Below are 12366 nucleotides of genomic sequence, written 5' to 3' on the forward strand. Positions count from 1 at the left end.
TTTTTATGCAACCTATCTTTGCTTCCTGCCCACCGTGTATGATTACATTCGTATATCTTGGGAACCACTCCAGCACTTTCTCCAAAACTTGGCACAGTTGTTGGCCTTCAAAAAACATACCACATGGCTGAAAATTAAAAAAAATCGGATAATAACCACGCCCACATCCCACGTAACGGTAATTTAGAGAAATACGAAAGTTTCGATAAGTCAGTAAATACTGACGCTAATTTATTCAAAATTCATGTTTACAATAACTCTTTAGCAAAAAGTACGCTTATAATAAAATGTTGGAAAATGGGCGTGACCCCGCCCACTTATGACCACATATGTGTATCTCGGTAACCGTTCGATCAATGTGTACCAAACTCGGTATGATTATTGTGGTTGCCCCGTAAAGGAAAAACGTTGAAAGTTATTGAAATCTGACTAAAATTACGACCACTTTTTATATAACACTGATTTTACCCAAAATTGATACTAACAATAATCCCTTGAAACGAAGTAACATTATTATGGAATTTTGGAAAATGGGCGTGATGCCGTCCACATATATCTATATAAGTTTATCTCATTATGTCTAACTGAATGTTCTATCGAAGATGTTGAAATAAACGTAAAATCACCACTGCTTACCATGTAGCGGTAGCTTTTGGAAAGGTGAACAAACTATATTGAATACTTGCGCCGGGTATTTAATGTTCGGCTCCGCCCGAACTTAGACTTGTTTACTTGTTTTTAATTTAGGTGAGTAAGTTAGGTGATTTAGTTAAACAAACAATAGAAAGGTTAGTAATTTTTTATAGTGTTTTTCTTTTTTAGTACTTGAATTTAAAAATTGGAACATTGTATTCAATAAAAAGTTATTAAAGGGTCGTAAATCAAACCTGCACCACTAAATAACTACTCGCTCGCTGCGAAAAACTTCAAATTTGACAAAATTGTAAATTCTTTTCGATTGACGCTGCACCAGTCGAGAGGACTTTCAGTAATATTTTTTTTTTGTGGTGCAAAAATTTAATTTTTGGAATTGCATCGATCTGCAAATGTCGGATGTATCCTCCTGACTTTCGTCCTCACAATCTAGATGTTTTAACACCGTTGTTTTCCAAAGAAACTCTTCATTCTCATTCTTTTGGTTGTTTCTGAATGTGGAGAACCAGTAACGTCAACAGCGTTATTCGATTTTAGTTTTTCGAATTAGTTTCTTCGATTTTCACTTTTGATCCTTTTTTCTGTGACTGGCCAGATATACGTTTTATCATTGCACTTGCACCAGAGACCGAAAATAACAGTTATTTTTTTACCAGTTAAACTTGGCCTAATATTTTTTATTCCGAAAGTTTTTTCTGGATAATAAACAAACACCTTATCAAAATTAAACAAATTTTGTGTCATATGTAAGAGGACTGAAATAGCGTTTAAACAGAAATAACGAATGAAGGTTACCACCTCTATATTTTTTTTGTATAACTTAATACTAAAGAAATTCATATACCTGACCCAAGGTTTGTTCTAAGGTAATTAACATTTTTTATTGAAAGATTTTTCAATAGGAGACTTTGCTCGTTTAGACATTTCAGTTTTAAAGCTATTTAAGTCCTCTTTCATTTGATACCAAACTTTTTTAATTTGGATAAGCGGTTTGTTTATTGTCCGGAAAGGACTTTTAGTTGGGAATAAAAAATATTTGGCCAAGTTTAACTCGTAAAGAAAAGAACTGTTATTTTCGGTCCCTTCAATATTCGCATTCGCAAAAGATCCGCATTGATTATTGCGAATGCGAAAGCGAATGCGAATGTTAAAATTAATGCGGAAGCTCGGCGGTTGCAAATGCGAATGCGAATATTCGCAACAACCCTGATATGTATATATGTACGCTCTTAAGACAAATGCACAGGAAATTAAGATTTTTGTAACATTGCTAGAGCACTTTTCAGATTTATGTCTTTAACAAAAAAATTATTTGATTAAGAAATTTTTGGGTTTCACGCTGTCAAACGACAACAATTGACTAAGGGCCGGTCAATATCCGGTTAACAGAAACCGCAGGTAAAATGTCGATAATGACGTTTACCTGGGAGGTAGTGCTAAAAAGACATTGAAAAAACGGACCTAGGGTTTGTTCTCGCCATCTCTTTAACCTCCAGTTAAATATCGTTATCGACGTCGCTCTCTGTTATATGCAGAGCAGTAGCGCTCTATGAGCAAACCGCTCCTATAAAGATTTTATTTTGTTGCTTTAAATAGAAAAGTTCTTTAAAAGATCTATTCTGCACGTTACCGAAGATTTTGAAACCGGAAAATTTTATTTACCAAAAAATTTTACTAGTTCTTGTCACCGCGATTCTTGGTACGTTGGTAATGCAGTTAAATTATTCAGCAATTCAGCTATGAAAAATTCTGGCATTGCATATTTCACGGTGCAATACTTTGTTACCAGCTTATGAGATGGTAACGAAATTTAGCGGTTACAATAGTAAACAGAATGCGAAAAGGGTCTACGAATTTAGAGGAACTTTATGCCGCCTTTGATTGCCCTTTTCTCTTCTCAAATTCTCTGCCTATGAAGCTTTGTCAGGGGAGATGATTGCCCTGAAAATCGGATGGTTGTTTAAAACGACAATATTATGAAATACGTGAGCTAGACAAAGACAAGAAGGCAAAAACATGCTTTTTACAGGGTTGAGTGTAGCATCATACACATTTTGCACCGGGGAAGGACAACATTTCTTGGAAGAAACGAGTTCACCATTAATTAAAGACAATTATTTTCCGTTTACCTTTAACATCCCATGGCACACGACTATGCAGCATTATCCACTGTTAAATTAAGAAGAAGCACATCGTACTTAAATTTGTTCGCCTGTGGGATAGTAGAAGTATGTACACTTTTAGGATGCATGCATGTGCATTTTGCGGGCCTTTTATCGAATCTCTGTATTTCGCTAGCTGCCTGTGTGAGAAAACCAAATAATGTAATTCTTAACAGAAGTGCCAAAAATTTAACATGTCCAAACTGGGAAGTTAGTTTAAAATCGATTGGAAATTTCCGCGGGATGACCAAGTTAAATAAAAGCTTGTAAAAAGAAAACAATGGTTCCGGTTTATCTACTTTGCAGCGTGGATTCGTTTCTTAGCGTGCTTGTTACACAGTAGTTATAGTTTGGGTATAAAAAAGTGGCAAGCTAGAAATGATAGCGACAAACTTAGTGCTCAGCAGCGTGCGGAAGAAATTAAGCTTAAATTTAAAAGTAAAAAAAAAGTCTTAAACCTTATTGTAGACAAACCAAAACCTGGTTATGGCAATTCTAACGATGGAAACACAGATCGCAGGTTCCATATGAATCCGGAACTAAGCGGAGAGATTACACGTTTGGATGTTGGTCTAATTAAAAAGTTTAGTATTTTGTTAAGGACGCTATCCTCCGGTTACGAGGTTAATTCCATTGAGTTTGAAATATTATGTTCTGAAACCAGACTACTTAATCTTCAGCTGTATCCGTGGTACTATATGCTACAACTGTACACAAAATACTAATATATAGCACGGATGTTATCAAAACATGCATTCTTCCAATTGGGCAGCTCTCAGAAGAATCGCAAGAGGCCCGAAATAAAGACTGTCTAGACCCCGTGAGCACCATACGCGGAAACAATCACGAGCTTCAACGAAGATAGACTCACTGAATATGCTTTTAATAACGTCCGATCCTGTAATCAACACGCTCAGGAAACTGTCTGCAAAGAAATCCGAAAAACTACCTGTGCAAGCTTTGAATTTAAGGATGTTCATCAGAAAGATAGTGATAGTTATTCAGTAACTGATTTATCTGAAGAGGAGTTATACGACGCTAGTAGTTAATCTGTTACTTTTCTTTATGTATCTAAATAATAATTTATATTTAAAACATGTTATTCTGCAACAAGATCGTACAATAAAATATTTTTGTCCACCTACATAGCTTTTTCTAAGCGATTCACTGTGGCGTTGCATTGAAAATTTCACTTAGTTTTTCCTTAGAAATTCAAGCAAGCAAAGGAGGATAAAGATATAAACTCCTAGATTTAACTAATTTTTCGTTGGTAGCCTTCTTCAAAGTGAAGATCCCTTAAACCTCTTTCGTTTGATACCCATATTGTAATATTTTATTAAAATATTTGATATTATCCAATTTGGGCTTTTCGAAAGGAGGCAACGATTTTCAAAAATATAACCGAAATAATATTTTTTTTATCCTCTTTTGTTTGACACCCATACTGCCACATTTTATTATTAAAACTGAATTTTACTTTTTCAACAGGTAGCAACCCTCTTAAAAAATATTCCTTTTGTTAATAAAATTACAAAAATTGAGTTCCTGAACATAAAGAAAACGTAAAACCTTAGAAAATAAATTTGTCCAGTTAGTTTGTTCTAGACGGACCAATATGAGTCGTTTCCGTATATTAATTTAATTAAACTTTTTAGCAGGTATCAGCTCTTAAGAAAAGTAGCCTATTTTTCAACCTAGGTCATAAGCTATCTGGGTGCAAAATTCATGCAAATCCGTTCAGTCGTTTCCGTATAATAATTAATTTACATTTTTTAGCAGGTGGCAGCTCTTAAGAAAAGTAGCCTATTTCCCAATCTAGGTCATAGGCTATCCCTGTGCAAAATTCATGCCAATCAGTTCAGTCGTTTACGGGTACTACTTTAATTAAACTTTCTTAGCAGGTGCCAACTCTTAAGAAAAGTACCCTATTTTCCAATCTAGGTCATAACCGATCTGTGTGGAAATTTCATGCAAATCCGTTCAGCCGTTTACGAATATTAATTTAATTAAACCTTTTTAACAGGTGGCAACTCTTAAGAAAAGTAGCCTAGTGGGTAACTATTAGTAGCTACCTCAAATTTGTGCAGTATATTTTATAAAAGTCCGCAAAGTAGTAAAAGCAATCAAGGAGACTCAATAAATATTTCACTAAGTTTGACGCAATACAACTTTTATTTCATTGAAAATTAACTTATGTATGTACAAAATAATTGATTTTACTTCAGATATGTTGGACTAAATATTTTATATCTTTTTAAGTACCTTTAGTTAAGATTTGCATTAAAAAATTTTAAATTTTCTCCATGAGAAGAGAATTATATAATAATATATAATAATATAAAAATATAAAATACAAATGACCCGTTTTAATAAACCGTCCCGGTTTTTCTGCCTTCAGTAGATCAAGAAATCAAAAACCTACCCTTTACTGCAACAGCAGCGCACAAGCTCTTCAAAAACCGCGGCAAAAACCACCCTACTTGCCTGTTCAACTGCAACCTTTGCGGGCGTTTGTACAGTATATTGTACAATACACTTACAATCTTTCAGTGTAATATATATATATTGTACATTTTTTTTTACCACTTGGGAAAAATATTTTAAATCATGATAGTTTAATTTTAGCATTTTTATATGATGTAATGCTTTTTATATTTCCATACTATGTGCTTTTATTACTTGACTTTCACGTATTTTTTGTACAGTAAATTACCACAACTTGCGTGCCACTGGAATTATATAAAATGGTCTATTTTTAAATTAAATTCTAAAAATATTTCTGAAACGTTTTCAATTTTGAAATTTACGTAAACTATTTGGGACATTCCAGGACTTCATAAAGTTTAATTTGTTTTCAAAAATATTAATAAGGTTTTTAGTAGCACGCTTCCAATGTTACAAAAAATTAAATGTACAATATATTGTAAAATGCCGGGAAAGGGTTAAGGACTTTTAAGAACAATAGGGGTATTCACCAAAGTGAGCAAGTTGTCAACATTCCTTGAGCTAATCCGCTCTTTTGCCAGAGTGCCAGGCGACTTGCTCAATTTGGTGAATACCACTAATACCACTGAAGTAATATAATAGTTATTACTTTCTTAAATTATTACATTCATTTATGAGCTCGAGGCCGTATTAAATGCAAATTTATTGTGGAAAAACAACAATAATTTAAATTATTATTACAAATATTAAATTATTACAGTAAGTCACTTTGATGAGGGATTCCTTAGACATATATGTAAATACATAAATTCATAGTAAAATAACAAAGTATTTATTCCAATTACCGAGGGGAACTACACCGAAATATAGCTATTCTGACATTTTTACACATATAAGTACCAATATGAGAAATAATAGAGACCCTTTGGCCAGTTTCGCCTATTCTTTCTATTCTATTCTATTCGCCTATTCTTTTTTCTTGTGCAATTCTTTTAAGTAATTTCTAGCAGGAGTTTAAGTCAATACATTTAGTGCTGTTATGATGGATTTTACTCTAGAAGGTGAGTTTTATTTTCTTAATAGAAAATTTGATCAAAGAAAGAGGATTTATGTGATACTATGTAGCTTATACCCGCGGGTTTCACCCCACGTTTTTATACAAATATGAAAAATAATTTAATGATGTTATATTTTATTTATGTGCCAATTTTGTTATAGCTCGTTATTTTTTAAGCGAGTTAAGGTATTTAGGCCCTTCAAAATTATGAATTTATAAAATCTCGTCTGCGCGCTAGGCATACGAAAGATATTAATCCCTCTAAGTTTACATTAAAATGGTTCCAGGGATACGACGTGTGAACGTGTAACCTTCGTGGAGGTGCTACGGCGGGTTCTAATATATCCAACTCAAATTTAGTAACCTGACCTTGATAAAATACCACTCCTCATCCTCAAAAGGTTTGTATGCATCATGAGAGCTTTACATTAAATGAAATTTTTTCTGTCAGTACGGCACTTATAAAATTAATCTCCGTAACAAATTTAAAATGCTTCCAGAGATTTTCTATCCTTCCAGAGATATATTAAGACATTTTTAGTATGTATGGGAGGCGACGTGACTCCTTTTTTAATAACTCACGTTTTTTCCATTAGCAATTGATACATTTTGTATACACAACTCCATACCAAGTTCCAGTATTCTTCCGCAAATACTTCCAGGGATATGTGGCAAGAAAGAGTCAATTTGTACAGGAAGGGCCACGCCCCTTTTTCTTATAACCCTAATCTTCTTCCATGAATTTAGAATTGATTTTATCATTAATCGTTAATCCAATTAAAAATAAAATCTGATAAAAATAGAATCTGATTTCACATACATATCTCTATACCAAGTTCCAGTTCTCTCCCACAAATACTTCCAGAGATATGCATGTAATATGAAAATTCCAATTTGTATGGGAGGGGCCTTGAGTTATCGGAATTACTTTCAGTCTAAGACCATCCCTGCGAAATCCGTAGTAAGTGTACCAAACTTTGTTCTGATTGGGGAACCGGTTAAGGAAGTAGCCTATTTTTCAATCCAGGTCATAAACCATCTGTGAGCAAAATTTCATTTTCAAGCAGGTGGCAATTCTTAAAAAAGTAGCCTATTTTCCAATCTGGGTCATAAGCTATCTGTGTGCAAACTTTCATGCAAATCAGTTCAGTCATTTCTGCGTATTAATATAATTAAACCTTTCTAATAGGCAGCAAATCCTAATTTAATTTAATTAAACTTTTTTAACAGGTGGTAACTCTTCCAAAAAATTAGCCTATTTTCCACTGTAGGTCATAAGCTATCTGCTTGCAGAATTTCATGCAAATCGTTTTAGACGTTTCCACGTATTAATTTAAAGAAACTTTTTTAGCAGGTGGCAACTCTTAACAAAATTATCCCATTTTACAACCTATCCCATAAGCTATCTGTGTGAAAACTTCCATGCAAATCACTTCACTCATTTCCGCGTACTAATTTAATTAAACATTTCTAACAGATGGCAACTCTTAAAAAAAAGGTCATAAGCTATCTGTGTGCAAATTTTCATGCAAATCCGTTCAGTCGTTAACGCGTATTAATTTAATAAAACTTTTTAACAGGTGGCAACTCTTAAGAAAAGTAGCCTACTTTCCAAGCCAGGTCATAAGCTATATGTGCGCAAATTTTCATGCAAATCCGTTCAGTCGTGGCCGCATATTAAATAAATTAAAATTTTTTAACAGGTGGCAACTCTTAAAAAATAGTATATTAACCAATCTGGCCCATAAGCTATCTGCGTACAAAATTTCATGCAAATCCGTTCAGTCGTTTCCGCGTGATGATTTCCCAATCATCCAAACATACAAACTTTCACATTTATAATATTAGTAAGAATTTTGAAATAAATACTTAAAACTTATAATATTATTTTTGTTTTTTCATTTTTAATATATGTTCTTAATATATGTACATATATGTTTTTGTATCCACATGTATCCAACCTAATTTTTTTATATTGTATAACAGCTACTTTAGACTATACGGGAATGTAAAAAAAGGCCTATTCGTGCCTGAAAATTTATAAACAAAATTTTTCAGATAATGAATGCGCGCTTTCAAAAATGGAGCTGAAGAATTGCGTAAACATGAGAAAGAGCAACGAAATTCTCATTTGATGGATTTTTTTCCCAAAAATTCAACCTTCAAAATATGACATCCAACTCCCGGAGATATTTACAATTAAAAATTTCAATCATTTCGTCGAAAAATGGACGGCAGCAAAAAGGACGATGGACAGTTTCATGAGTAAAAATAAAACTTTGTTAGAGGACGGAAATATACTTTACTATAACTAAGCGTTAGCGTACACCAGATAAGAGCTTTTTCACCACCTGAAGGAAGTAGACCTCAACGCCGTCCAAAGCAAAAAATTGAAGATATGTATGTGTTTCAAAACAAAAAAACTAAGGGTCGAAGATTTGGTGCAATCACGAAGTGCCAGTGAGTCGCCCACAGCAGCTGAAGTAGCAAATCGTTTGTCAGGCTACTTTAATCAAAACAAGTAAGAAAGTCTAAGTTCGGGCGGAGCCGAACATTAAATACTCAGCGCAAGTATTAAATATATGTTTTTCACCTTTCCGAAAACTTCCGCTACATGGTAAGCAGGGCTGTATCAATTTTGAGTAAATTAGCATCCTTAAAATTCGAATTTATGCAGTTTTAAGCATTTCTGAAATTTACCATTATATGAAAAGCGGCCGTAATTTTAGTCCGATTTCAATAATTTTCAACGTTTTGCTTCTATGTGTGCAAGCACAATAACCATACCATACAAATTGGTAGAAGTCGGCGGTGCCATGCCCATTTTCCAAAATTTTATCATAAACGTATTTCTTGGTAAAAATCAAATACAAATCAATTTTGAATAAATGGGCTTTAATATTTACTTATATATCGAAGATTTCGTATTTCTCTAAACTACCGTCATATGGGATGTGGGCGTGGTTATTAGCCGTTTGGTATGTTGTACCAATGCCAACAACTGTGCCAATTTTGGAAGAAATTGGAGCAGCGGTTACCAAGCCATACACATGTCTTGGGGGGGTGGCCACGCCCATTTTCCAAAATATTATAGTATTTTTATTTTTCGTCTAAAACTTATTGTAATTATCAATTTCGAGCGAATAATCTTCAGTAGTTACTAAAATACCGCAGTTTTCGTATTTCTCAAAACTACCGTTATATTGGAGGTAGGTGTGGTTATTGTCCGATTTTGCCCATTTTCACTACCATCTGTCCTACGTTCAAAAGAAGTGCACGTACCAAGTTTCGTTAAGATATCCCAATTTTTACGAGAGTTATCGTGTGCACAGACGAGCGCACGGACGGACAGACGGACGGACGCGGTCGGGTATAAAAAGTGTCGAGTCCCCGAAAATTATTGAACATGATAATGTTACTTGTGGTGGCAAGCAGCTGAACGTAGACGAAGCATCAGCTTATTACGTAGACACTAAAGGCCGGTCCACATAGGACTTTCGCGTTGGCTTTGGCGTTGGCGTTGGTTTGACAGAACGCACGTTAAAAGAATGATTGCTACAATGAACGCTTGGCAGCGAATGCTTGGGTGACTAAATTAACATACTAACGACAGATAAATTAATATTTAATATCAATAATTGCATCAAAAACGATATTTCTTGCCTGCACTTGATTAAAAAGGGAAAATATTTCACACAATTTTATTTATTTGCAACAGCTGACGAGCAACGCACGCGAAAAGATGAGAGTTGGCCATCTTTTTGCTTTGTGTTGGCGTGAGCGTTGCCGAATTTTGGCTATGTGGACGGCTGCACTTGAATTCATGTATTCATAGTCAGCTGTTGAAGCGACGCCAACGCCAACGCAACGCCAAAGTTTTATGTGGACGGGCCTTAACTGCACCAGTCACTCTTATAAGCAGAAGCGGATGTGGACATTGAAGGCCTATTATAGTTTATAAAAAAGTGGCAAGCTAGAAATGATAGCGTTCAGCAGCTTGCGGAAGAAATTAAGCTTAAGTTTAAAAGCCAAATGGGCCTTATTGTAGACAAACCAAAACCTGGTTATGGCAATTCTAACGATGGAAGCACAGATTGCAGGTTCTTTATGAATCCGGAACTAAGCGGAGAGATTACACGTTTGGATTTTGGTCTAATTAAAAAGTTTAGTATTTTGTTAAGGACGTTATCCTCCGGTTACGAGGTTAATTCCCTTGAGTTTGAAAAAGTTTGTTCTGAAACCGGAATACTTTATCTTCAGCTGTATCCGTGGTACTATATGCCAGTAACTGTACACAAAATACTAATACATAGCACGGATGTTATTGAAACATTCATTCTTCCAATTGGGCAGCTCTCAGAAGAATCGCAAGAGGCCCGAAATAAAGACTGTCGTAGGTTCCTTGAGCACCATACGCGGAAACAATCACGAACTTCAAAGACTGAAAATGCTTTTAATAACGTCCGATCCTGTAATCAGCTTGCTCAGGAAATTGCCTACAGAGAAATCCGAGGAACTACCTGCGGAAGTTTTTAATTTAATTTCCCCGCCACCAATACCAACAGATCAGTTAGGAAAGGATGTTCATCAGAAGGACAGTGATAGTTATTCAGTAACTGATTTATCTGAAGAGGAGTCATACGACGATAGTAGTTAATTTGTTAATTTTCTTTATGGGTCTAAATTATAATTTATATTTAAAACATGTTATTCTGCAAAAAGATCGTACAATAAAATATTTTTGTCCACCTAGCTTGTTCTAAGCGATTCACTGTGGCGTTGAATTGAAAAGCTCACTTAGTTTTTCCTTCAATTCAAGCAAGCAAAGTAAGATAAAGATATAAATTCATAGATTTGATTGATTTTTCGTTTGCTAGCCTTCTTCAAAGTAAAGATCCCTTAAACCTCTTTCGTTTGATACCCATATTGTAATATTTTATTAAAATATTTGATATTATCCATTTTGGGCTTTTAGAAAGGAGGCAACGATTTTCAAAAATATAACCGAAATAATATTTTTTTAATCCTTTTTTGTTTGACACCCATACACACATGTCACATTTTATTATTAAAACAGAATTTCACTTTTTCAACAGGTAGCAACCCTCTTAAAAATATTCCTTTTGTTAATAAAATTACATAAATTGAGTTCCAGAACATAAAGGAAACGTAAAATCTTAGAAAATAAATTTGTCCAGCTAGCTTGTTTTAGACGGACCACTATGAGGCGTTTCCGTATATTAATTTAACTAAACTTTTTTAGCAGGTATAAGCTTTTCAGAAAAGTATTTTCCAACCTTGGTCATAAGCTATCTGTGTGCAAAATTCATGCAAATCCGTTCAGTCGTTTCCGTATATTAATTAATTTAAAACTTCTTAGCAGGTGGCAGCTCTTAAGAAAAGTAGCCTATTTTCCAACCTAGATCAAAAGCTATCTGTGTACGAAATTCATGCAAATCAGTTCAGTCGTTTCCGGGTGCTAATTTAATTAAACTTTTTTAGCAGGTGGCAGCTCTTAAGAAAAGTAGCCTATTTTCCAACCTAGGTCATAGGCTATCTGCGTGCAAATTTTCATTTAAATCCGTTATGTCGTTTCCGTATATTCATTTAATTAAACTTTTTTAGCAGGTGGCAGCTCTTAAGAAAAGTAGCCTATTTTCCAACCTAGGTCATAATCTATCTGCGTGCAAAATTCATGCAAATCAGTTCAGTCGTTTCCGGGTATTAGTTTGATTAAATTTTGTTAACAGGTGGCAACTCTTAAGAGGAGTAGCCTATTTTCCAATCTAGGTTGAAGGATATCCATGTAAAAAATTTCATGCAAATCAGTTCAGCCGTTTCCGCGTATTAATTTAATTAAACTTTTTTTACTGTTGGCAACTCTTAAGACAAATAGTTTATTTTCCAGTCTAGGTCATAAGTTATCCGTTTGCAAATTTTCATGCAACTCTCTTCAGTCGCTTAAGTATATTAATTTAATTAAACTTTTTTAGCACGTATCAGCTCTTAAGAAATGTAGCTTATTTTCCAACCTAGGTCATAAGCTAT

The 12366-nt window shown here is 34.3% G+C and overlaps 1 protein-coding gene across 1 annotated transcript in view; it reads left to right on the top strand.

The window, feature by feature from the left end:
• Positions 1–10975, top strand: part of LOC118736034 (zinc finger MYM-type protein 1-like) — a 24696-nt gene extending 13721 nt beyond the window's left edge. The window contains exon 4 of the mRNA XM_036466143.1: positions 10672–10975. Within this exon, the coding sequence (XP_036322036.1) occupies positions 10672–10975 (304 nt within the window). The remainder of the gene's footprint in view (positions 1–10671) is intronic.
• The last annotated feature ends 1391 nt before the right edge of the window (positions 10976–12366 follow it).

This window comes from Rhagoletis pomonella, unplaced genomic scaffold, assembly GCF_013731165.1.
Source record: "Rhagoletis pomonella isolate Grant_MI unplaced genomic scaffold, Rhpom_1.0 Rhpom_scaffold_00003, whole genome shotgun sequence".
Classification (NCBI taxonomy): Eukaryota; Metazoa; Arthropoda; class Insecta; order Diptera; family Tephritidae; genus Rhagoletis; species Rhagoletis pomonella.